This window comes from Halichoerus grypus, chromosome 3 (assembly GCF_964656455.1).
Source record: "Halichoerus grypus chromosome 3, mHalGry1.hap1.1, whole genome shotgun sequence".
Classification (NCBI taxonomy): Eukaryota; Metazoa; Chordata; class Mammalia; order Carnivora; family Phocidae; genus Halichoerus; species Halichoerus grypus.
This window is the reverse complement of record NC_135714.1, coordinates 135,889,855-135,917,662: the sequence shown is the minus strand read 5'-3', so window position 1 is coordinate 135,917,662 and position 27,808 is coordinate 135,889,855. Positions and strand designations below refer to the sequence as shown.

General features: G+C 38.6%; 1 protein-coding gene across 1 annotated transcript in view; it reads right to left on the bottom strand.

The window, feature by feature from the left end:
- The window catches only part of RXFP1 (relaxin family peptide receptor 1), a 97,510-nt gene extending 69,959 nt beyond the window's left edge, over positions 1-27,551 (bottom strand). The window contains 1 exon segment of the mRNA XM_078069364.1: positions 27,321-27,551. Coding sequence (XP_077925490.1) covers positions 27,321-27,360 — 40 coding nt within the window. The 5' untranslated portion in view covers positions 27,361-27,551.
- Positions 27,552-27,808: the final 257 nt, after the last annotated feature.

The following is a 27,808-nucleotide window of genomic DNA, read 5'->3' as shown; positions in this document are numbered from 1 at the left end:
AACCTATAAGCTGCCAAGACTGAAACAGGAAGAAATTGACAACCTGCATAGGCCAATAAGCAGTAACGAGATTGAAGCAGTGATCAAAAACCTCCCAAAAAACAAGAGTCCAGGGCCTGATGGATTCCCTGGGGAATTCTACCAAACATTCAAAGAAGAAATAATACCTATTCTACTGAAGCTGTTCCAAAAAATAGAAACAGAAGGAAAACTTCCAAACTCATTCTATGAGGCCAGCATTACCTTAATCCTCAAACCAGGCAAAGACCCCATCAAAAAGGAGAATTTCAGACTGATATCCCTGATTAATATGGATTCCAAAATCCTCACCAAAATGCTAGCTAATAGGATCCAACAATACATTAAAAGGATCATCCACCACGACCAAGTGGGATTTATCCCCGGGATGCAAGGGTGGTTCAACATTCGCAAATCAATCAATGTGATAGAACACATTAATAAGAGGAGGGAGAAGAACCATATGGTCCTCTCAGTTGATGCAGAAAAAGCATTTGACAAAATACAACATCCTTTCCTGATTAAAACTCTTCAGAGTATAGGGATAGAGGGAACATTCCTCAAGTTCATAAAATCATCTATGAAAAACCCACAGCGAATATCATCCTCAATGGAGAAAAGCTGAGAGCCTTTCCCTTAAGATCAGGAAGATGTCAAGGATGCCCACTCTCGCCACTATTGTTCAACATAGTACTAGAAGTCCTAGCCACAGCAATCAGACAACAAAAAGAAATAAAAGGTATTCAAATTGGCAAAGAAGAGGTCAAACTCTCTTTTCACAGACGACATGATACTTTATGTGGAAAACCCAAAAGACTCCACCCCCAAATTACTAGAACTCATCCAGCAATTCAGTAATGTGGCAGGATACAAAATGAATGCACAGAAATCAGTTGCTTTCTTATACACTAACAACGCAATTGTAGAAAGAGAAATTAGAGAAACGATTCCATTTACAATAGCACCAAAAACCATAAGATACCTCGGAATAAACCTAACCAAAGAGGTAAAGGATCTATACTCTAGGAACTACAGAACACTCATGAAAGAAATTGAAGAAGACACAAAAAGATGGAAAAATATTCCATGCTCATAGATGGGAAGAATAAACATTGTTAAAATGTCTATGCTACCCAGAGCAATCTATACCTTCAATGCCATCCCAATCAAAATTCCAATGACATTTTTCAAAGTGCTGGAACAAACAATCCTAAAATTTGTATGGAATCAGAAAAGACCCCGAATCGCCAAGGAAATGTTGAAAAAGAAAAACAAAGCTGGGGGCATCACGTTGCCTGATTTCAAGCTATATTACAAAGCTGTGATCACCAAGACAGCATGGTACTGGCACAAAAACAGACATACAGACCAATGGAACAGAATAGAGAACCCAGATATGGACCCTCAACTCTATGGTCAAATAATCTTTGACAAAGCAGGAAAAAACATGCAATGGAAAAAAGACAGTCTCTTCAATAAATGGTGCTGGGAAAATTGGACAGCCACATGCAGAAGAATGAAACTCGACCATTCTCTAACACCATTCACAAAGATAAACTCAAAGTGGACGAAAGACCTCAAGGTGAGACAGGAATCCATCAAAATCCTAGAGGAGAACATAGGCAGTAACCTCTTTGACATCGGCCACAGCAGCTTCTTTCAAGATACATCTCCAAAAGCTAGTGAAACAAAAGCAAAAATGAACTTTTGGGACTTCATCAAGATAAAAAGCTTCTGCACAGCAAAGGAAACAGTCAACAAAACAAAGAGGCAACCCACAGAATGGGAGAAGATATTTGCAAATGACACTACAGATAAAGGGCTGGTATCCAAGATCTATAAAGAACTTCTCAAACTCAACACCCAAAAAACAAATAATCAAGTCAAAAAGTGGGCAGAAGATATGAACAGACACTTCTCCAAAGAAGACCTACAAATGGCTAACAGACACATGAAAAAATGTTCATCATCATTAGCCATCAGGGAAATTCAAATCAAAACCACACTGAGATACCACCTTACACCAGTTAGAATGGCAAAAATGGACAGGGAAAGAAACAACAAATGTTGGAGAGGTTGTGGAGAAAGGGGAACCCTCTTACACTTTGGTGGGAATGCAAGTTGGTACAGCCACTTTGGAAAACAGTGTGGAGGTGCCTCAAAAATTTAAAAATAGAGCTACCCTATGACCCATCAATTGCACTACTGGGTATTTACCCCAAAGACACAGATGTAGTGAAAAGAAGGGCCATATGCACCCCAATGTTCATAGCAGCAATGTCTGCAATAGCCAAACTGTGGAAAGAGCCGAGATGCCCTTCAACAGATGAATGGATAAAGAAGATGTGGTCCATATATACAATGGAATATTACCCAGCCTTCAGAAAAGAATACCCAACTTTTACATCAACATGGATGGGACTGGAGGAGATTATGCTAAGTGAAATAAGTCAAGCAGAGAAAGTCAATTATCATATGGTTTCACTTATTTGTGGAACATAAGGAATAACATGGAGGACATTAGGAGAAGGAAGGGAAAAATGGGGGGGGGGAATTGGAGGGAGAGATGAACCATGAGAGACTATGGACCTGAGAAAGAAACAGGGTTTTAGAGGGGAGGGGGGAGGGGGGATTGGTTAGCCCGGTGATGGGTATTAAGGAGGGCACGTACTGCATGGAGCACTGGGTGTTATATGAAAACAATGGATCGTGGATCACCACATCAAAACCAATGATGTATTGTATGGTGACTAACATAACATAATAAAATTAAAAAAAAAAAATGTAAAAAAAAAAAACCTTTCCATAAAAACCAAGATAAAAAAACCTAGAAAAACAAAGCAAAATGTGTTACATTTTTGTTAGGTTCATGTCTTTCATATCTTTCCATTAAATTTGATCTGATTTTTAAAAATCTTGGCTTACATAACAACTTCTTACTAGATATGTCTCCTGAGGCAAGAGAAACGAAAGCAAAAATGAGCTATTTGGACACTATCAAGATAAAAACTTCTGCACAGCAAACAATCAAAAAAAAACTAAAAGGCAACCAAAGGAATGGGAAAAGATATTTGCAAATGACATATCTGATAAAGGGTTAGTATCCAAAATATATAAAGAACTTATCAAACTCAACACCCAAAAACCAAATAATCCAATTAAAAAGTGGCAGAAGACATGAATAGACATTTTTCCAAAGAGGATATTCAGATGGCCAACAGACACATGAAAAGATGCTTAACATCACTAATCATCAGGGAAATACAACTCAAAACTACAATGAGATATCACCTCACACCTGTCAGAACAGCTAAAATTAACAACACAGGAAATGACAGGTGTTGGTGAGGATGTGGAGAAAGGGGAAGCCTCTTGCGCTGTTGGTGGGAACGCAAACTGGTGTAGCCACTCTGGAAAACAGTATGAAGTTTCCTCAAAAAGTTAAAAATAGAAGCAACATATGATCCAGCAATTGCACCACTAGGTATTTACCCCAAGAATACAAAAAATACTAATTCAAAGAGATACATGCACCCCAGTGTTTATAGCAGCATTATAAACAATAGCCAAATTATGGAGAGTCCAAATGTCCATCAATTGATGAATGGAAGAGGTGGTATATATATAAAATGAAATCTTGCCATTTTCAACAACGTGGCTGGAGCTACAGAGTATTATGCTAAGTGAAATAAGTCAGTCAGAGAAAGACAAATACCATGTGATTTCACTCATGTAGAATTTAAGAAACAGAACAAATGAACATAGGGGGGAAAAAAGAGAGGCAAACCAAGAAATAGACTCTTAACTCTAGAGAACAAACTGATGGTTACCAACGAGAGGTGGGGAATTTGAGGGAGGATGGGCTAAACAGGTAATGGGGATTAAGGAGGGCTTGTGATGAGCACTGGGCATTGTATGTAAGTAATGAATTGCTAAATTCTACACCTGAAACTAATATTGCACTATATGTTAACTAACTAGAATTTAAACAAAAATTTGGAGAAAGAAAAAAAATCTTGGCTTATTTGTGGGGTCTTAGAACTTGGTGGGATAAAGTTTGAAAATAATGACTGAGGTTTTTTTCTTTCCTGAAATTTTTTTGTTGCATGGGCTCTTCACTTATTTCAGTGATATTCATTGTTTTATGAGGTGGGCAAGTATAGCTGAGAACCAAGAAATACATGGCTACTGGAATTAACTTATAAACTTTTAGATGAAGCATTATTATTGAAAGCCTGGATTTCCATTGCAAGAGCCAAATTTTTTTTTTTAAACTTTAATTTATTTATTTGAGAGAGAGAGAGTGAGAGATCATAGCAGGAGGGGCAGAAGAGGGAGAGAAAGAATCTCAAGCAGACTCAGTGCTGAGTGCAGAGCTGGTCTTGAGGCTTGATCCCATGACCCTGATATTGTGACCCAAGCAGAGACCAAGAGTGAGATGCTCAACTGACTGAGCCACCAAGGGCGTTCCTGCAAGAGCCAGAATTTTGAGGAGAGAATATTTCTTTTCCTTTAAGCTCCAAAGGCTGATTTGTGTGGAGAACTTAGAACATAAAATTTGTACATAAACCACAGAGTGAGAATGCACATGTGATGGTTAGTTGTTTGTGTTAACTTGGCGAGGCTCTAGTACCCAGTTTTTCATTCCAGTACTAATCTAGGCATTACTGTGAAGGCATTTTGTAAATGGGATTAACATCTGCAATCACTTTAAGTGAAGGAAATTACCCTTGATAATGTGGGTGGGCCTCATCTAATCAGTTGAAGACTTTAAGAGCAGAAATTGAGGTTTCTCTGAGGAAGTCTCTATGGACTACAGCGTCAGTTCCTTCCCAAGCGTTTCTAGCCAGATGGATTTCAGACTTGACCAGACAGACCCCACAACCGAGTAAGCCAATTCATTGACATAAATCTTACTATGTATCTATATCTACCAATCTATACATGTATATGCATATACACATACATATATATGAGCATATATGAAAATAATATGAACATAAAAATCACCATATGTATGTATGTGTATATATATATATATAGAATGAGAAATATATAAAAATAAAAAAAATACATATCCTATTGCTTCTTTTTCTCTGGTAGAACCTTGACTGAATATGATGAGGTAATTTTCCTGCCTCCCAAAGATATAAAGATTCATCAGAAGAAGGAGGAAATGGATTGGACAGAACCTCCATTCCTCTGGGCTGGGACCAAATAATCTGGAGGGAAGATCAAAAAGTAGTAGGAAATTATGCCCTTGGTGAGTAAAGAGATTACAAACTTCAGTGGACCTTCTTCACCCCCACCACATAGTTTAACCACCGTAGAATAAAACAGAGATGTGTTTAAGGATAAAGACCTGAGCACTCCTTTTACACTCTCTTATTTTATGAAATCCTGGAGTGGAATGGAAGGGTGTCCTGAAATTGACGGCACTCCCCAGAGGGGAGAGAAGTAGCAGGGAATGAGCCAGCCGACTAGGAGAGGTCTCATAAGGGGGGAGAGAAAGCTGCAGACTGACCCGTGTGAGGCAAACTGCGGAAGAGTGTGGGGGAGCAGATGTCTCCACAACAGAGATGACAGGAATGGAGAACCAGGTACCAAGCATGCGTGGCGTGGTTTCCTGTGTGAACGATCCAGCAGTGGACAAAAGGACCAAAAGCCAGATGCCCCTCCCACCGGAGGCTAGATGACACAAAAAACATGGCCCAGTATAGATCCCACTTCTGGAGAGGAGAGGAGACATTGGAGGTGGAGAGCTTTGACTCAGGCAAAATATTAACCCAAAAGATACTGAAGGGAAAAAAGTAAGAAGAAAACAGAAGTGATTGGATTACCTGGAGGCACATTAAGTTTTCTGTTATACGCAGGAGGAGTGGGCATTCAGGTTAATTTCATTTACTGAGAAATGAAGTTCCATGATTCTGCCCCTAAGTTCCTAAAAGGAGTTTTACTATTTCTGTATTACTTGTGTCGAAATTGTATCGTTAGATCCACATTAAAAAAATGGCATATTCTATTGAGTGTATATTTTTAAAAACAGATTTAAATCAAGCATTGTGGAGTTCAAAGTATATTTTAAATGGGTTCTTTCCAGAATTACAGAATCACTGAGATGAATTCCAACCTTAATCTACTCAAAGGCTACCAAGCTGCTACCATGCAAATCCTTTCTGGAAGAAGGTAACTCCTTAAGCAAAGGGTGTAGGATTAGCTCGTCTGTCATTGCTGGGAAAGAGCTGCTTGGTTTATTTTGCATGCTCAGTGACGGGCTATTCCTGGGAAGCATTTGGAAATCTTCATTGAAGGAATAAGTAGTAGCTCTCGAAACAGAGCAGTTGAGATTCACGAATCTGGCTGTTGCTGATTTGCAGCATTTAAAATGTATCCCTTCTACATTTACTTTTATGGCAAAGCTGAAACTTCAGTTCTATCCAATTCTGTTTCTCTTGGACCAGCACATGTAGGGCTAGACTTGGCAAGAAAAAGCACATGATCCATTTCATAACAGGACCTGAATATTGGGGGGCTCTTAATGCTGCTCAGAGGAGCCCCACTATTCCCCCCACTGCCTCTCCCCACAGACCACCCTCACATGCTCCACCTCCCCGCCCTTGTTGCAGATGAGCCCTCTTTGCTCTTGCAGAGAGTCGGCCCTCCCCCTGAGCTGCAGGTATCACCTCCTTTCCCTTACTCAGGACACAATCCACTGTTTCCTCCTTCTCGCTAGGCATCATCAATTTTTACCGCTTTCCTGGCTCATTCTCGACAGCCTGAAAACGTGCTGTTATGTCTCCCTTCCAAAAAACAAAACAAAAGAAAAAAAAAATTCATGACTCCATTTTCCATGCGAGTTCCGTTTCCATTTCTTGTCTCCCCTTTTTAGCAAAACTTGTCAACCATGTTCCATACTGGCGTCTGTGATAGAATTTTTGTGTTTAGCTTTACCTCCAAAGTTTCGGAAAGCTATCGAATACTATCTTAATCTCCCTTGTGGATTTGGGTTATCATGTTGAACAGCACAATGATACCTTTGGGGCCTTTTGAGGGGATTTGTGTCCTATAAATTTGACCACAGACTCCGTGCTTTGTAGAGTTTTTCTTTGTAGTTCTCCACCAGCTGTCTGCTTCACCCATCATTAATGTTTGCCTCTGTCGTCTTAGTCCTCTAATTACCGTTTCTAATTTTGTACTTGAACTGGCTGTAGCTACAAATGCAGATACTCAGACATGGTAAACTTCTGTGTAAAAATGAGCAAATATGCTATGAACGAGGGCCTGAAAAAGGACAAGATTTCTTTCCTCTTCTTTTGTTTTTTAATGGTTTTTAAGAATGGTTTTTAAAGGTTTTTAAGAATTTTGAGGTTCCAGATAAGTGATCTTCAGTTGGATGAGATGTTATAATAAACATTTCTTAGGGCTTAGTATTCTGCCTTAATAAGTATTCAGTAAGAATTTATTGAATGGATGCACATATTTCCCAACACAAAGAGTAGCCAAAGTTTCTGAATTCTCTATTTATGCATTTCTAGCATATTCCTCAAATCATGACAAAACTGTTTTCTCAACTATCCAACCATCACATTTTATTCCTACTCACTGGTAGGACAGCAGTCAGTTTTATTGATTACTCTAGTGGTGTAGCCAAGAAATAGAGATCCTAAATCAAGGGCAGTTATATTTCTTAATAGCTCTTCCATCCAGCACCTTATTTCCATTCCTACTGTCTCAACTGATTCCAGTCCGTATTATGTCCAGGTAATAAATTTTTAGTGGTTTCCTTTTGATGACACTTTCAGCCTTATAGTCAAAGAGGTCCCAACTCTCCATAACCTACTTTTTTAAACCTAAGAATCCATTACTTCAATCTTTTGCTCTGATTGATAGTTTTTTTCTTTCATGTTTTTGAGCACTTACACTATGTGAGGGCTAGGCTAAGCACGTCACATGCCTTGCTTCATTTTATCCTCATGACAATCCCATGAAATAATTATTAATATTATCATGACTTTACAGTTTAGAAAGTAAGGCATAGAGGAGTAAGTTGCGTGGGATCGCAGAACTGCTAAGTGGGAGGATTGACGCAGACTCAGGTCTGACTCCCTTCAGAGCATGTGTTCTTAACATGGTGCCTCAACTCATTCCCCCATATTGACCTGCTTGTGAGCCCCTGAAAACTCATTCATATTTCAGCCTTCCTTTTTTGGCTTATGACAGGGTCTTCTGCATATCTTTTTTTTCTGAATTTTACCCTTCATGATAAAGGTCAATTATACCTTCTGACTGACTTCCTCTCTGACTTCTATTCTGGGTGATTTGTCTTTTGATTTGTCTTTCCAGTGCAAGGAAGAGATATAACTTCATCAGGGTATTTTATGTTTGTGTTACTTCTAACATGGATTTTCTTTTTTTTTTTTTTCAAAGATTTTATTTATTTATTTGACAGAGAGAGAGACAGCGAGAGAGGGAACACAAGCAGGGGGAGTGGGAGAGGGAGAAGCAGGCTTCCTGCCGAGCAGGGAGCCGATGTGGGGCTCAATCCCAGGACCCTGGGACCATGACCTGAGCCGAAGGCAGACACTTAACGACTGAGCCACCCAGGCGCCCCTAACATGGATTTTCTAAGATATTTCCCCACAAAGTCAAAGACGAACATAATGCATCTAAATAGACATTTTCCTATTGTTTCTTGGCAGATGTGTTGGGGATGGCAGCTTTATAAATTCAGACTCATGGTTCATATGGCGCAATGATTTCCAATGAAGACAATGACTTCTTACCCTGGTTTCTCCTTCCTTCATATTTAGAGAGCAAATAAAAAATTAAAAAAGGGGGAAATACAATTCTCATGATCTTTCCTCTTAGAGAAGTTTCCAGAAATAAACAACTGAATTGATGAATCCTTGTGGAGAACTTTATATTTAAATGGTCAAGGTATGGGCAAGAGGAACCATCAGAACAAAGTGGACAAATATGTACCATTTATTCTGATATTTAGTATCAGTTCAGTGGAGTTATGTTTTATTCTTGGGTATGCCTCTAAATCGATGGGCAAATTTGGGCAAGTCACTTCCTCTTGCTGGATTTCAGGTTTCCTCACATGTCGAGAGAGGAGACAGTACCAGCTATTGTAATATTATTTGACTCTGGGTGGAAGATAAAATGTTAACAAAAATGTTTGAAAGTTCATTTTTCAAGGGGAAGTACTAGGAAGAGAAGATAAATGAAAAAAAATCGAGAAGAAATATAGAATGAAAATGAGAAGTAGAGAATGGATCCAGTTAAATAGTGATTGGGAGGAGATAGAGGAATTTCTAGTTGCCTGCTCATTATCCATTTCCCCCTTCCCTTTCATAATGGGATTCTACCCCCCCCTTTTTTTTCTTGTGGTGACACTGTATTCAGTACTGGAAAATGAGATGACAGGCCTTAACAATAATGGTACTCCTATTCCTAGCGTTCCCTGCTCCCTTGGCTGTTGGGCAGGCTATGTGACCAAATTCCTACCAATGAGATCTAAGAAGTAAAAGTTTTCTTGGGGAATTTCTGGACAAGCTATTGCTTTCCTGATTGAAGGGGAAAGATGGAGTTTCACGTCAGTCTTTCCCTTCTTCCTGCTTTGGACATGGACTTAATGTCTGGTGTTACAGTAGCCATCTTGGCATGCATTAGGAAATAAGCATTTAACACAATAACCAATGCACAAAAGAAGGTGGAGTGAAAGAAAGAGCTTAGGATCCTAACGGTATGGCCGAACAGCTGATCCAGTGTCATCAGGCACTTACTTCTGGATGGTGTTCATGTGAGAAAAATAAACTCTTATTTGTTTAAGCCACTGTTGCTTGGTCTTTCTCTTTGTGGCACCTAGAATGCATTTCTGATGCAGAGGGAATTGATGAAAATAGTGATACAGACTCCCTACCCCGGAGGGGAGCATGAGAACTATAAGTGCACCTAAGAAAATGAAAATCACTGCCAGCAGGTGAAGGCAAAGTGTGGGCTTAGGTTAAGGCTTCAGAAATGACTTTTAGCCTGGGTGAGTCAGTTAAGCATCTACCTTCGGCTCAGGTCATGATCCCAGGGGTCTTGGGATCAACATCCTGGGTTCCCGGGATAGAGCCCTGCCTTGGGTTCCCGGTTCAGCGGGGAGCCTTCTTCTCCCTATACCCTGCTCATGCTCTCTCTCTCACATAAATAAATAAAATCTTAAAAAAAAAAAAAAAAGAAATGACTTTGAAAGTTAGTCAGGATAGATAAGTGTGATGTTTTTGTTTGAAAATTGGCGAACAACGCAAAGAACAAGTGAGATATGGAAACAGAGAGTTCTGTGAGCCCTATTTTAAAGATAAAATGATGTAGTATGAGGAGACACTTTAACAGGAGATGAGCCCCCAAACATAGCATGTAGCTTCCCCTGGTATATTTCTATGACAGCTTCTGTAACAGTCTTGTGTTTGAAAAAAAGGTATTATTTTAGGTATCTGTAAGAGTGTACCCTTGAATCAGACAAACCCAAACTAAGGAATGTTCTACAGAACAACATTCTTCAAAACTCACGTCATTGTCTTCAGATTAAAGGAGACTACAGACCTGTGGCTGCTGAATGCAAGGTGTGATCTTGGATTGGAGCCTGGATTCGAAAAACAAATAATTTTTTTTTTCTATAAAGGTCATAATTAGGAGAATCGATGAAATATGAATATGGACTTTATGGTAGAAAGTCTGATTTTATCAGTGTTAGATTTTTCTGAATTTAATCGTCGTATGGGGGCTAAGAAAACGTTATTCTTAGGAGGAAGAATCATGATGTCTGCAACTTACTCTCAAATCGTTCAGCAAGAAAAACATGTGTAAGTTTGTGTGTTTGGTGAGAGATGTAGAAAGCAAGTGCGGGACAATGTTAACAATAGGTGAATCCAGGTGAAAGGTATAGGGCTGTTCGTTGACTGCTTTTGTAATCTTCTTGTAGGTTTAAAATTTTTCAAAATAAAATTTAAAAAGGTTTGGTAAATATCTTAATCTTTTAACTTACTGTAGCTAAAAAGCTTTGTCAAGTTCCATTTTAAAAATGTTTATTATTATATCTAACCTCCCCTCTGCCTGGTATTTGGGCACATACCCACACAATTTTTGAATAAATATGAAATTACCTGGACACCATATGTGTGTGTGTGGGTGTGTAATGTATGTATACTTCAAGTTTTCTGAGAATTACGAGTGTGAGACACAAACAACTTTAAATGCCAGACATATTATTTATAAGATACGTCATTCCATATCATCTGTGTGTTTATGACTTGGAGTCTGTAGTTTCTTCCCCATCTTTAACCCAAAGGACAATTTGAAAGGCATATTTATAGACCATGAGAGTTGGACAAGTTTTAATTGGATGTGACATAGATGTCACTCCTTCTGAGTGGCTGCCTGCTGACCTGCCCACCTGTACCCAGCTCATTAGACCAATAAATGCGTTGGATGCTCATCTGTGGCAGGTGAGGGGAAGCATCATTCCTCCAGAATTGAACTAGTAAGCAGAGAATCTCTACTTCACATGGCCATTTTCCTATATATTCTTCTCTCCTTTTAAAAGAAAATTCCTTTGGCTCCTCTCTGACCCTTATAATTCCTTTTGCCTTCTCTCACCTTTTAGAGATAAAAGATTCTCTTTCTCGTTGCCCCTCACCTCCCACCTGTGATCCTTTAGCAAGGCTGGTGACTTTCTCTTCACAGCTATCCTCAATGTGCCAATGTCTCCTCAGCTCGGCTTCTTTCTTCCCTCATAGGGTTTGCCACTGTCTTTTCTTAACTGCAGTTGTCTCTCACTTGGACTTCCTGCTTCTCTTTTAACCTGTTCTCCATACATTAGCCAGAGGGATCTTTCAAAAAGAAGTCAGATCACAAAAATATCCTCTTTCAAAACTTATAATGTCACCCCATTATTCTTAGGATAAAAATCCAAACTCTCTACTCTCCCCTTTCGACCTTCCACGAGTGAGACACTCCTGTTCACTGATTTGGTTTCTTTCCACTTTTCCTGCTTTACTTAATTTCAGCCATATTGACTGTCCTCTGGATGGGCTGTTTGTTCCTACTTTAGAGTCTTTGAGTTAGCTGTTCTATCCACCTGGATACCTGGATTGGTCTTCCCCTGGGTCATGGCTGACTATTGCTCATTACTCAGATTTCAGCATAAATATCCCTGCCTTACAGAAACTGGGATCACTCTATCTCAAGTCTCTCCACATTCCCTGCTAGTTACTATCCTATTACACTGTTTTTTTTTTTTTTCTTCCTCCTCCTTCTTCACAACACTTATTACTAGGAGGGACATTTTATTTATTAGTTTATCTTTTTGTTATTTTTTTTTTAAGATTTATTTATTTTTGCGTGTGCATGGTGCAAAAGAAAGAGAGAGAGTGCATGAACATGGGGGAGGGGCAGAGGGAGTAGCAGACTCCCCGCTGAGGAGGGAGCCTGATGTGGGGACTCCATCCCAGGACCCTGGGATCATGACCTGAGCCAAAGGCAGACGCTTAATGATTGAGCCACCCAGGCACCCCAGCAATGGTTTTTACATAATGTTTACAATATCTGCAAAAGGAGCCCATTTTCAGTTGTGTAGCCCTTTTAGCACCACAATCTAACCAATTGAGCTAACCAGCCAACTCACTCGTCTATCTCCTTTAGTTCAATGCTTGCAGGAATAATACTTGGAGGAATAATAAAATATACTCTTATTTTGAAGATGTTCTGGGCAAACTATTTTTCTAAATAGCATGACTATGGATCTGTAATTTTTAGGGAGAGCAGAAATTTGTTGAGGGTTGAGGGCATCTTTGATGCATGATCAGTAACGTGCCCTAAATTTTCAGCACCATTTCACCCCATTCTTACTGTGACCTTCATCAAGGAAACTCCAAGAAATAAAGTAATGAATGTACACTTGTGCCCAAAACTTATGAGTAGTGCTACTGATTAAAACACAAACATATTAAAACAGAGAATAAAATTATATCTTACAGATATTATGCCTTGACCCTATGAACACAATATTTTACATTATTTATATCTATACTGTTTTCCCACTATTGTGAGGTTACTGTGTATTGTGAGTTGCTGAATAAAATCCCTTAAGTTTGTTTACTGACACTTTCTCAATAACAGCTTTGTGTTGCAAAGTTACTCATTGATTAAGGAGTAGAGATTGTACTTCTAGATAATACCTTCCATTTGATTCAAATAAACACATTGTCCACCTATTGTCCATTATTGCATGTACGTTTGTTAACAATGTTTTCTATTGCGTTTTGTCTTTTGCCTTGTTTTTAATATGGATCCAAAAGCTTTATGCGATTAAAGAAAACAGTGAGAAAATAACACAAGAAAAATAGGAAACATGTAAATACAGGCACAGAGTGGATCAAAAGACTCTTTTGGGAACTAGAAGTAGGGATAATCATTGGATGTTTGTGAAGTGCAATGTCAAAAAAAGCCAGTCATATCATAATCAGGGTAGTAGACGAAAACTTTGTCTTGTATTCCACACATATTTTGTGTATTTTATAGGTAGAAGGCGGGAAGAAAATATATTAAAAATATATTAAGGACCTATGAAAACAATGTAAAAACCAGCAGCCAAATTGATTTGGTCATAGCCTCTACCTTTCTAGTGACTCGAGTGCAGTGGACATTTTCTTTAGGGATTGTTTTCAGTGTCTCACATTCCAGATCATTTTTGGTGAGTTGCCAGAGTAACTTCCTAAACAATCAATCTCTTCATATCATTCTGTGCATAACTTCTGCTGAAACACTTATGCACTATGGTTCAAAGTCCATTCTTGAGAGTGGCTTACAAAGACTTCATAATCTGGTTCCCATGATCTTCTTTAACTTTATCTGCAAGTGTTTGCTCCCACGCTATTCTTAAGCCACCCCAACTTCTCAACATTTCCTGCACCTGCCATGCCCTTTCCTGCCTCTGTGGCCTTGTCCACACTCTATCTGTGCCTACCAGTGACTTCTCCTTTTCCCCAGGAAGCAGTCAGTGGTGGATCTGAACTGAGTTCAACTTGCTTGATCAGTTTGCTCATCTCTAATTGGGAATAGAAATATTTGTTCTATAAAATGAGAGATAATATGCTATAATTATGTATCATGATTTTGGCATTTGTATGAGGAGTGGAAAGGACTCAGACTTCGGTGTCAGATACACCCGAGTTCAAGTTCTAAATTAAGCACTTAGAAGCCGGTGATGTTAGCAAATTCCTAAATCTGAGACAGTCCCTTGTGTGGAGAGGTGAGAACACATTTACCCTCCAGGGTTCATGTGAGGATTTAATTAGACAATACCTTCAAGTGTTTATCTTCAACCAGAACTTCAATAATGTAACTGACTCTAGTTATAACTTAGCAATATAAATAATTCATGTTAATAATATAAATATGGTAACTTTGGTCTAGCACATTTTGTGTATCTAAGTACACAGAATATAGCACATTATAATATATATTAAACATTTGCAGCAATTTCCCCAGAATAAGTTTAAAAGTAGTGTAGGTTCCTGGGGACCCACTGGAGGAGGGTGTTTTTGATAGCGCAGTTTCTGGTGGATGAGAGCATCATGTCAGACTACTCTTTGTTTCTTCCTAATGTTGAGCACAAACTCTATTGTTTCACACATTCTATTAGAAGAAAGTTAATGGGTAAACACAATGATTTGGGATTTTTCACAATTCAAATAAAACTTTTGTATTTTGGTGTTTTCATCTATAATATTGTGATCAGTGTTGGCTAGAACAACAGGAAAAGAAAACATATAGTAAAATGTAGGGAAAAAAGATTAAAAATAAAAATTATGCAAAAGGTAGGTTTAAGTAGAATAAGAGGAACGAGTTTGGGCAACAGAATGGAAGGGTGGGAAAAAATGGTACCAGCAAAAATATGGGATATAGTCATTATATTTGGGTTAGAATCCAGATAGAATAGGTACATTTTCATGTGACTTAAAAAAAAAAAAAAACAAAACACCAAATGAAGATACTCCTTTGATAAAGTGAATAACCCTATCCACCATTATTTAAGTTGTGAATATTTTGATTTTCCTTTAGGATTTTTTCAAAAGTGAGAATAAACATGTATATTCACTTGTATCCACTTACCATTATTGGGAAATCCAGGTAAATATTTGATATTAAATATTTTGCAAATTCTCAAGAGTTCCTATTTTACTAAAGTATGGCATTATAATTAGTTTTTCAAATTACTATGGCTTTGTATATATAATTCCTGCATCAAATGCTGCAGCTTTTATCACATATCCAAATATGCTTCTTTCTTAGTTATTCATTTTTTACCTTCTGCCACTAACACAAGGCGGCTGGACTTGCCTTTATTGCTCAAAGAAGGCAGAGCACAAAAGGGCCTTTCTGGAATAGTCAAATTCTTGCCTGAGTTGCAAAGCTTAAAAGTCATGGCTTTCAACTGCAAAAGCCAGGTACTTGAGAGAGCGTATTTTTTCTTTTTATTTATTTTTTTGAATTCTACCATCTTGGTTTTGACTGTCAAGACCAAATGCTGAAGGACTCAGAGAACTGAGTGTTTCCCCAACCTATAGAAGTGGGTAAGCATGTGTGATACCCTCAAAGCAGTTTTCTTGAAATCAGTGGAAACAAAATGTGAGGATGAAAGACCCTGTCAACTTGGAATCTAAAGCTCCTTTGCGGAAGAGGGGAGGTGGAAATCACCAAGAGAGCTTGGGGGGTTGCCCAAACAAAGGTGATTCTTGTCCCAAATCCTAAGACGCAGCTCAAGGAAAGGGCAAGTCTCTAGCAGAAGCCATATGTCCTGCGTGATGCAAGGGGGCAGGGGAGCTGTGGTGCGAGGTAAGCTAGCACGGGGGCTGAGTCTGCCCCAAATCTTCCTGGGCTCCCGACAGGTGAAGGACATTTGAGGGTTTCCTATGCTCTCCGGAGAAGCCTGCTATGAGCTGACCGTCAATGTAGAGGCATTGTTGCCGGGTGAGAAGCATGTGGATTATTCGGCCCTGCTAGCTGGAGAACGTGGAAGTGTCTGAATGCTTTGGTGAGTGCTGATGCCAACACCTGACAGAGGAGCTAAACCTCACACGGAGCTGGCGAAGTTACTGTAGATGTTCATCCCTCCACTTGCCCTCCACTTCCATGTTTCAGAAGCCGCCTCTGAACCTACATGCTACTGGGTGGAGGGGGAAAATGCGTGGGTGGACTGGGTAAGAATTCTTGAGGGATTAAGATTGTACTTTAAAGATAAAGTTGCCAATTTTTAAACGAAGCTACTTCAAATTAGCAAATTTAAATGTCTCTCATTTTTTTGGGAGTCACAGAAACAAAATTTTACCTTTGCACATCTGAGATTTGTGGCCTAAAAATGAAAATTTGTATATTATATCCTATATCTGGTTTTGATATACTTAATATTAATGATGGGATAAAGCCATTACTCTGTGTGTCTTTGTGTGTGTGTATGTGTTTAATAGTTTACACCTTCTCCTCAATCCATAAATTTCATGACCAATAATGTTGGCATTGCCTTTTAACCTTCTTCTCTGAACTCCTCCCCTACCCTCTCCTTCCTGAGGGGGGAAAAAACCCCAAAAACTGAGAGATGAATTTTCCTGAAAAAAGTAGTCAGAAAACAAATTTTGTGCACGAGGAGACCATGGGTCAGAGGAGCATATTGTATCAGGAGTGCATGAGGAGTGAGGGCTGAGTGATGGGGGGAAAGGAGGCAGGAGGGTGTCCACGCGGTCTTGCATCAAAGAGAGAAATCTGGGGAAAGAGTCAAAAGTTCTTGGAGATTGAAGAGTGATAGAGAAAAGACTGCATGGGACTTCAGTAAGACTCGTGTAGACTATATACAGCAAATGATTCTTTAAATCTTTTCAGAGGCACGAATAAAGATGAATGCCCTTGCTCTATATGAGTTTCATTAAATGTGAACCCATTCTGAGACTGGATCACATATAACAGCTTTATAAATGTTACACTAACACCATCACCAACACATACATGCCTCAGCTTGTTCCTTATGCTGTCTCTCCATCATGGACTGCTGGGAGATTTCACTGAATTCTCTAGTCTCTTAGAGCTTACTCTCCATTTGCGAATACTCCTCATTTTTATTCCATACAACGTAGCATCATTCTTCCTTTGATTCCTCCATAACACACTGGCTTGTTAAGTTCCATTCTTCCTGATCAGTACCACATTCATTCCTTAGTTATCTATTCAGGTATTCATTAGAGCTGTACCACTGGCAAAATGTCAAGGGGATTTAATCATGACAAAATGTTTGCCCTTGACATATCTGTTCACATAAAGTTAATAATTCTAGCCTGTGCCTATTTGGATCTATCTTATAAGACAGACATTAAAGCTGTCATAGATTGTGAACTCCTTGAGGCAAGGGAATAAGTCTATTTAATTTCTTCATGCAGCTCCTCCTAGGTAATGACTATAATGGACCATGAGCATACTATTGAACCTGCTATATATTACCAGTGTGGAAACTTTGAAAAGGATCCTAAGAGCCAGCAGCACTACAAGAAGATTTGTATAGATTTTTTTTCCATTAAAATGGATTTGATGGACAAATGATTTGCTACATTATTTCAGGTCAACTCTGGGGATGAATGCTCAGTTGCTGAGAAAAGTTATTGAATTTCAACAAACAAAAACAATCCCTCTTTCCAGGGAGCTCTCAAGATCAGGGGTGAGGGCTGCAGGCAGAAGGGGAGAAATAAAAATCTAAATTTAACTTGGCTAAACTAGTCACCTCTCTTGATTTTAACACAAAGAGGGAGGTTAAGTGGAGGTTAAGAGAATCTAACAGAAAGCATGACTGATGACGTCTTCTTGTCTAAGCTGGAAAAGGGTGAGAAAGTAGAAACATTTATAAACCATGAAGCAGTTTTGCAGCTTCCAACAAATCAGCCACAACTAGGAAAGTAAAAATGGCATATCTTCTGGACCATTGAAAATGAGTCAAACATTTCTAGCCCGCTCTGGGAAAAGCCTACTAAATATCAAAAGGCTGAGGGTGAGCAGGTGGAGAGAAGAGGCTGAAAAGGAACGACAAGGATCCCAGGTTTTGTGGGTTGAATCTAATGGCAGCGCCAATTGTGTTCTATCTCAGAAGCTGGTGCCTGATGCACCTGAGAATGTAATCAGTTATTTTCATTAATTTATACCTGCGCCATGGAACCTGGATATAAGCTTTCAAAACAGCTTTGTGCGGTAGCTTATGTGATGTCTCTCAGGAGACCCAGGCATGTACATTTATAAATTTTGTTCAAAATTTGTCAGTTCATGTCCATCAGCATGTTTTATTCTCTAACATTTCAATTTCAAATCTATAAAGTAACATTTATCTGTTTAAATGGATACACCTAGAGGAGCCCACAGGGTGATATCTCCCTTTACCGCTATGAGGATCAGATGTTGGAACCATCTTACTGAATGTTGCAAAAATTAGCCAAAACATCCACTGCAAAATGGGTGCATATGTAATCTACAGAAAGTGTGTTTAATAGGGAACTATCCTCTGTGAATGTCCTAACTCATAGGGAGGGGATCTTAAGGATAAGAGGTGGGTAGAAATAAGAATTCTGGTTGCAAGACTGGGGGCCAAGAGGTGAGAGTTTCTCTTGGTGTGTGTTTTGTCAAGAGGTATGGTGAGTCGGAGGAATAGAGACAATGGTTAAGATGAAAAGGGCGAAATCAGGTGGTGGTCAGGGAGAAGAGGAACTGGTTGATTAGAATTGGAAATCAGTATCTGGGCCTCTTGGAGACCAGGCAGGGAAATGCTGCTGATTCCACTCAGCACGAAGCAGACTGTAGGTGGGAGAGATGAAAAGGAGGAGAAAGTGAGTACACAGCAGGATCAAAGCCTGAAGGAGGTGGGAAAGTGGCTAGGGAGACACGCTCAATTTTCACCTACCCCCTTCATCTCAATGCAAGGACCGTCTCACCCCACAGGATAAGGAGGAAATCAGACTGGCGTGGTAGCAGATGGCTTACTGCCAGTGTGGGATTTATTTGCTACCAAATCATGAATTGTTAATGCCTTTGGGTAGCTTCACACAACAGTGAAGATGCATTGCATTGCTTCTCTAAGTGTCCTTTCAATCTCTGTGAAGTCGGAAAACGTGTTACTCTATCACAGGAAATTGTGTGTGCTGAGGTGGGGTGAGGGACGAAAAGAGCTAGTTAGGGTGACTCTATTCAACATGAACATGGTCTCAACTGTATCTCTCCTTGCTGGCACCAGCCTCAGCACAGGCAGAAAGACAGAAGACGTATTCTTTTTGGGGGGGAGAGGTTAAGGGTGTATAGGTATTTGGTGCCCAAGCTATTTAGGGGTACCTAGAGAAAAGAAAGCATCTGTCTGGAAACTAGAAGTGTCAGGAAGATTCTGATAGTCTACAAATCACTCCTGAGGAGTTGACAAAATTTCTTCTACCATAGCTTCAGTGGACACCTGGATAGCAATCCTCAGACTCCTCCATCTTAGAGGGATGGCCCCAAGGGCCAGATTCAGTATCTGCAGGGCATATGATGGAAAGGGTTGTGTCTTTGAAGGCAATTTAGTTGTGGGGCACTGGGTGGCTCAGTTGGTTAAGTGTCTCACTCTTGGTTTCAGCTCAGGTCATGATCTCAGGCTCGAGATTAAGCCCTGAGTCGGGTTCCACTCTCAACGGGGAGTCTGCTTCTCTTCCTCTCCCTCTGCCCTTCCCCCCACTTGTGTGCTCTCTCTCTTTTTCTCTAAAATAAATAAATAAATAAATAAATAAATATTTAAAGACAATTTAGTTGTCTGATGAATAGCATGGGAACACGGACTGGAGAGGGAATACAGATAATGAAAACATCCACTGGATCTTAATCTACTCTAAGATTGATAAAAGCCCCTTTCATTAAAGTTTCTCTGGGTCTGATGGCAAGCATGGACTTGGAGAGGCGTGATCAGACCCTTCTATCCCTCCCCATTCTCTACCCGGTTGTGAGAATGATTTAAAATGTTTATCTACTAGGCAGGTATGTGAATAATGATTATACTAAGCTAGGTGTATTGGCAAAGTCTTAATCTTTGAGGCTAAGATTTTGGTGGATAATAAATTTAATAACCTTGGTGTGGTTTCTCTCTACTTTAAGGTGATGTTCTACGTTTCTGATATCTCCTGCCCTTCTTGCCCTACACATGAAATTTGGAGGCCCATTTTTAAGAGGGAGTAAAGGATAATACAATGGACAACAAAAGGGAACACAGCTATATGACCTCATTTTCTTCCTACGTAAAAAATGAGGGTGTTGTACTCTATAAGCTTTGACTTTCTCTTAAACTCAAAAGCCTAATTTTATGAAACTTAAGTTAAAAAAGCATTTGAGAGACATAAGATGAAACTGCCTATCTAGATAGCAATTCACAGGAGATTCAGATGCTGGAAACAGAAAAAGACATTATTTTTCTTTAAATATGTTAGTTAAGAGTTAAGAGAAATGATGGTTAGGGGACAGCAGCGTAATTAGATGTTTTAATGAATTAGCTCATGTAATTGTATGGCCTCTCAGTTCAAGTGCATATTCAATTCTCTAGCAAAAACAAAATAAATATTTTAACTCTTAGCTGCCTTTTAAGAAGGGTGAATCTTACTATTAAAAATATATCAGATTATCTGCTGTCCCTTTTTGTAACTAATCATATGGGTGATACTTGGTTCAACTGAGCACCTTGACTAAAGGTGGAGTTGAGTTTGGAGAGAGGGACTCAGGCCAGAAGGCTGTGTTGTTCTTCACCATGGAAGGAGAACTTGAGTTCCAGGGACAATACTGGGGGGAAGTTGGGGAGGAATGATGGAGACAGAGTGGAGAGAGGAGCTGGGACAATTGCCAGAAGCAGGGGCTCCGCATGGTGTAGAGCTGCAGGTGCAAAATCCCCAAGAGTCCTCCTCACAAAGGATAATTCTCAGAGGGTTTTTTTGAGAGTACTGATTATTTTAAAAAAGATATATTCGTTATTATGGAAGATTGAAGAAATCAGGTGACCCTAGTTAATTCAGGTAAAACTGAAATAATTATAAAATGAATTGACTTAGCAAAAAAAAAAATCAAACAGCCAAATTACTATAAATTACAACTGTTTCTTTCTTTTGAGAGAATGTGTGCATGGGGGAGGGGGGTGGTGGCGAGGGACAGAGGGAGAGGGAGAGTGAGAATCTTAAATAAGCAGGCTCCACGACCAGCATGGAGCTCAATCTCACAGACCTGAGATCAGGACCTGAAATCAAGAGTCAGATGATTAACCAACTGAGCCACCCAGACACCCCAGGAAAATATCAATTTCTAACACAAGTAACAGGAGATCTCACTTTACACTATCCTTTTTTTGTTTCTTCTTAACTTGACTTTTGGCACTGTTGTGATAGACAATAAAACCCAAATTTGAAATATTCATGACTTGCTGGCCCCTGTTTATCTCCAAAGAAGGAAAAAGCTTTTGGTTGTTCTGATCAGGGTGAAGGGTGAAAGTGCAAAATTGAAGAGGATGAGAGAGTATCGGATCCCTATGTACAAGACAAGAAATAGAGCTACTGGTGTTGTGGGGATAGTGAGGGGAGAATATATCCAGGAGGACGGAGAGGTAGGCTAACATAGGAATTGAGTAAATATTTATTGGTACTTTTTATGTGCATAGTTCTGTGTCATGTGCTGTAAATAAAAGTGCTTTCTAATAAAAATCGTGGGGTCAATACAGGTTGAGTTTAATTTTTCTATACATTCAGATTATTTACATGTGTATCCTAATTCTTCTGTTGGTGTACACTGAGAGATGTCTGTAGGACAGATGGCACCAGCTTCTAAGAGGAGACCCATAAATACTGGGCATGGATTTCTTGAACTTCCCTGGAATGGGGAGGGCCTTCCCTCAGGTTGTGCAAACTTTGTTTTTGTTTGGATATACCAGTTTTGTGACTTTGGGCTGGTCAATATTTGTTTATTGCTTAATCTCTAAAATGGAGAAATATCTAACTTGCCTCAAGGCCAGTGAATTAGAGGAGACGATCTTTTAAGGACGCTTTTAATTCTAAGATATGATAGTATTGGAAAATATTAGAACTGAATCATGTTTTACTAACATAGGCTTTTCAAGGAGAGAGGCTTGGAATGAAATCTCTCTTGCAACAATTACTAGGGAATGATGCCGGGCATGCTACTCAGTATTTCTCATTTTCTGTTTCCTCTTTTGCAGAATGAGAATATCTCTTAGGGCTTTTATAGGGATAAAATCAGATAATGTTTATAAAGCACTTAGTACATAGTTCATGGTCCATGGAAAGCTCTCAATAAATGGTAAATATAACAACTACAATTATAACCACAATCATAGTGCTTGAAATAAAAATGGTATAAGTGTTTATAGTTTTTCAGACAAAACAAAATAAAAAAAACAAACCTAAGTAGAACACCCAATTCCAAGCACATTTCAGTTTAACAAGTTTGTCCTAATGTGTGAAATTATGTTCGCAAAACTATTTAGTTCACAAATGTAGTACCTTGTTTCCCTTTATACAGATGACGATGATGTATTTGCACAGACTTGTTAATTTTCTTTCTATTTAATATTTAAAAATATGATTCCAAACTCAAAGAAAGAACAATACAAAATTATTAATAACCTTCAAAAATAAAAGGTAGAATGATACATAATTCTGTAGTCTGCATATTGGAGAGTTTATTCTCTCATCTTTTGGAGGTGGGTAAATAGATCAGTATTCTCTTTTTTCATATCCTGATGGTCTGTTCTGGGAAAACCTCTTCCTTTCTCCTTGGTTAGAGAAAAATTGCTAGAAGATATGCCTGTTGTAAGACCTAAAGAAAAGCCCAGATGGTCTTGTGAGTATCCATTTGGAATCTAAAAGTGAGGACTTTCCCAGCTGGATCAGTTCTTGGCAAAATACTGAAGTGGAACAAGTTTATGTTTGGGCTTCTTCTGTTTCCTATTTCCTCACTGGTTCCCTGTCTCTCCGAAGTATTAAGTAAAATGATTGTTTTTGTTTAATGATATTGTTTAAGTAATAAGTAAAGCATTTGCTGATAAGGACTTAAGATACAATTCTTCTTGGGGATTGTTTTTTAACTTTTAATTTTGAAATATTATAGACTCACAAAAAGTTGCAAAAATAGCACAGAGAGGTCCTACTCTTTACCCAACTTCCCCTAATGGTGAAATCTTACATAACCACAGTACATTATCAAAACTAATAAATCAACATTGGCACAATATAGCTAACTAGACTACAGGCAGAGGAATTTTTGGAGAATTAGAAATTCTCCCCAAGGGTGAAAGAAAACCTTTTCTAAATCTTAATGCTGCCCTGATCTGTGTACATCTAGGTTTTTGTCCTTGTCTCACTGATAATCCTAGATTAACTTTCTGTCTTCTCCATTCTCCCCTTCAGACCAGGGATCATGCTGTAGTCACCCTTTAGTCTCATGCTTATTAAGGTAACTGGCATTCAGTAAATATTTTTGGTTAAAAAGGTAACTAATAATTGCTTACGTCTTTACACACATGATCTCTCAGAGTGTTCACAGTCTAGGGGAAAGAGTATAGGCTTTAAAAGCATGCAAATCTTGAGTCTTATTATTATTTACGAGCCTGAGTCTTGTGACATGGTACTGAATGTCCTTGGGTCTTGCCTTCCTTGTGTACTTCATTTTATCTACATAATAGAGTTGTAAAGATTCAAGGAGGTAATTTATGTAATAAAGAAACAAACATAAGGCTCTGGGATGTGGATAGGGTGAAAGATTTTATTGCCATTTTACAAACTAAGGCTTGAGAGGGTAACTCATTGCTGCAAATCTTAGAACCAGTATGCGGTGGTGCTGTGAAGCACCTCGGGCCAGCAGTCTTCCAGGAGATCCCATTGCCTTTCCCAGGCAACAGAAGAGTGGATTAAAACACAAACAAACAAACAATAACCACCAAAGGGTAGTTAGAGAGATTTAAGATTTTGTTCTTACATAGTTGTTGACTTCTTTTGCTCTGTGCATAGGAAACCCTCTCTTGGTGGAGCTGGATGCCAAATACCCTTCCACCCTCCCCACTCAGTGGACACCCTATTGCCAGGAATCCTGCTTGCCAAACTCTGCATCAGATGTTTGTGCCTTCATCCTTTGCAGATGGCGTGGAAGGATGAGAACTTGGAGCCCTTAAGTACACACACTTCAATGTCAAAAAAATAATTTTTAAATCGCAAGATAACTTAAGTTTTAAAAAGTTGGAGGTTTTTGACATCATCATCATCACCATCATTATCATCTACTTTTTATTTTCTGTTCATGAAAATAATTTTTTTTAACAAAAGAGAATATGTAAACAGGGAACTTTTTTTACTAAGCTGAATTGGCTGGTAACACATTAGCTAAAGTTGCTTTTCAACCTGCCCTGAACACCTTTTACATATCCTTGAATTTATCATATTAGAATTCCATTTTCCATATTAGAATGCCTAACTTGGAAGTATTCCTTTGGCTTATTTAATCTATTCATTTCATTGAAACGGAATAGGAAATAGTAAAATGTTTGATTTATGAGGGTTTGGGCTACAAATGTTAAAAACTCTGGTAGCTTAAATGCTTGGATTATAATGAGAAACATTCACTTTTTAGTGGTGGTTTGCAATTTGGCTTTTGGCCCTCTAGTTAAGAAAATGGGTAATGCCATCTTAAACATAGGAACTGAAACCATGAAAATTCTAGGAGAAAACATAGAAACAAAGCTCTTTGATATGGATTTTGGTAATGAGTTTTTGGATATGGCACCTGAAGCACAAGCAACACAATAAAAAATAAACAAGTGGGACTACACCAAACTTACAAGCTTCTGGGCAGCAAAGAATGTCATCAACAAAGTGAAAAGAAAACATACAGAATAGGAAAAAGATTTGCAAATCATATATCTGATCGGGGTTCATATCCAAAACATAACAAGAACTCATACAACTCAACAGCAAAAAACCAAATAACCCAATTAAAAAATGGGCAAAGGACCTGAATAGATATTTCTCCAAAGAAGATATATGCAGGGCCAATAGGTACATGAAAAGATGCTCAACATCACTAGTCATATGCTAGGAAAATGTGAATCAAAACCACAATGAGATACCACTTCATACCTTTTAGAATGGCGATCATCAAAAGGACAAGAGATAAGAAAGCTGGCATGGATGTGGAGAAAAGCGAATCCTTGCATGCTGTTGGTGGAATTGCAAATTGGCATAGCCACTATGGAAGGATCCTCAAAAAATTAAAAATAGAACTACCATATGATCCAGCAATTGCACTTCTGGAAATATATCCAAAGGTAATGAAAACCCTAACTCATTATAATATGCACCCCAGTATTCACAGCAGCATTATTTACAATAGCCAAGGCATGAAAACAAGCTACATGTCCATCCATGGATGAGGGAATAAAGAAGTAGTGATATATATATATGTATATATATATATATATACACACACACATATATATGTATATATATATACACACACACACTGGAATATTATTCAGTGATAAAAATGAGAAAATTCTACTGTTTGTGACACATGGAGGGAACTTGAAGGCATTATGCTAAAGTGAAATAAGTCAGACAGTGAAAGACAAATACTGTATGACCTCACTTATATGTGGAACCTTAAAAAAAAAAGTTCTCAAACTTGTGGAAAAAAGAGATAAAACTTTTGGTTACCAGAAATAATGGGGCGGGGGGTGGTGGAGAGTGAGGGAAGGGAAGGAAAGTGGTCAAAAGATACAAGCTTCCAGTTATAAGGGAAAAAGTGCTAGGGATGTCATGTCCAGCATGATGATGACAGCCCCCAATGCAGTATGATATATAGAACAGGTGTCAAGAGAATAAATCCTAAGAGGTCTGATCGCAAGGAAACAATTTTTTCCCCTTTATTCTTTTCTCTTTTCTTTTGTATTGTATCTATAAAGAAGATGGATGTTCGCTGAACCTATTGTGTAGTCATTTCACAATATATATAAATCAAACCATCGTTCTTTTTGACTTAAATTTCTCCAGTGATGTATGTCAATTATTTCTCAATAAAACTGGAATGAAAAATGGAATTTCAGTTACCAAGATTAGAGACAGAGAAAGCTAGGAGCTAGAAGGTTTCTCCAGGATTCTGAATTGTTGCCTCGGTGTTGATGCCCTCTCTCACATTGACCATTAAAGTAAAGCATACTGGAGGTCAAGAGAGGAAAGGAAAAAAAAAATCACTTCGATGCAGGACATGCCATCAGAACTGGGAGAGTTCGGATGGAAATTTACTTGGAGACACTGTCAATAGAATATCTTAGGGAAACTGACTTCTGCAAACTTTTAAGATATGGAGGGATGTAAACATGCATGTGAATTCTAAATTTGTTAAAGCTTACTCACTCCCAGCATCATAAGGTATGAAAGATACACAGAAAGTTTTCTTTCTTGATTTGCTTTGGCTTTCTCGTCATTTATTACCTAGGAAATCTGAACATTTTATTTCTACTTACATAATATCATTTAAATAGGGTTGAATGCAGAATGACTCTCTCTTGATTTACATTTTTTTTTTTTCTGAAAAATAAACTATAGCACACACAGAGAGAGCAAGAATTGTCATTATAACAAAAGTAAAAATGCCCATCTGGGCTCCTGGGCTGTGCTTTTCATTGCTTTGTGCTTTTCCCTGCTTTTCTTTCAAGGAAGAGTGAGAGATCTTGTTAAATAAAAAAGGAGTTTTATGAATGCATTGCTCAGTGAGAAGGCACACCTATGATATCAGATCACAAAGACTGGGACCACGAAACAAAACTACACACAAACCGGAATAAATGTAGACTTTACCAGAATGTTTCAAATGGGCATCTTACTTGAACACAGTCTCTTTAAAGACTGCTTCTCTTGAAATATTATCAAATTATTTATAAAATAATTGTTGCTTAAACAAATTGGTTGTTATGAAGCATAGGTTTGTATGCCATGTCAATCTTGCTTAACTACTGACTCTGCCAATATATTCCAGTTTCTAATATAAATACCAGAAATGACTTAAGAATAATTCTGAAGTGAAATCACAGTTTTATCAGAAAAAAACAGTTTTATATTAAAAGCATAAATATAACTAATAAACATTTGTAATTGTGATTAGTTCATACAATATTATTAAGGTATACAAAATTAAATACTGAGCATACTTACAATATTTACCCAAAATTAAGATGTAGAAGAAGACAGGACCAGATGTCATTTCCTTCTTTCTGAGCAACTGATTAATAAAAGTGAGTACAATTTGGTCTCGGTTTCTGAGTCGCACACAGCTCACGGTGGTTGTGTGCTATTTCTGTCTGCAATCTTAGCAGCCACAAAGCAGTCCTCCCTCCTTCCTCTCTCATTTCCTCTGCCTCTCTTTCCATTCCCTTTTCTTTTCTTTCTTCCTTTCTGTTTCTCAGAATCTCTCCTCCCACCCGCCTTCTCTAAAAGTCTCAGTATCCTTCTTTACACCCCCCTCCACACCCACCCCCCCGCCACAGCAAACACACACACCCCGGCGTGAACACAGACAAAGCTGAGCAGTGAGCAAAAGTTTCAGACAGAGAACATACAAGCTCTTCTTGTTGACTCTAAACATCTTTTCTTCTATGTCCTGCAACAGTCTACAAATGAGGGTGTGTGTGAACTGACAAGTGTCCGAGCTG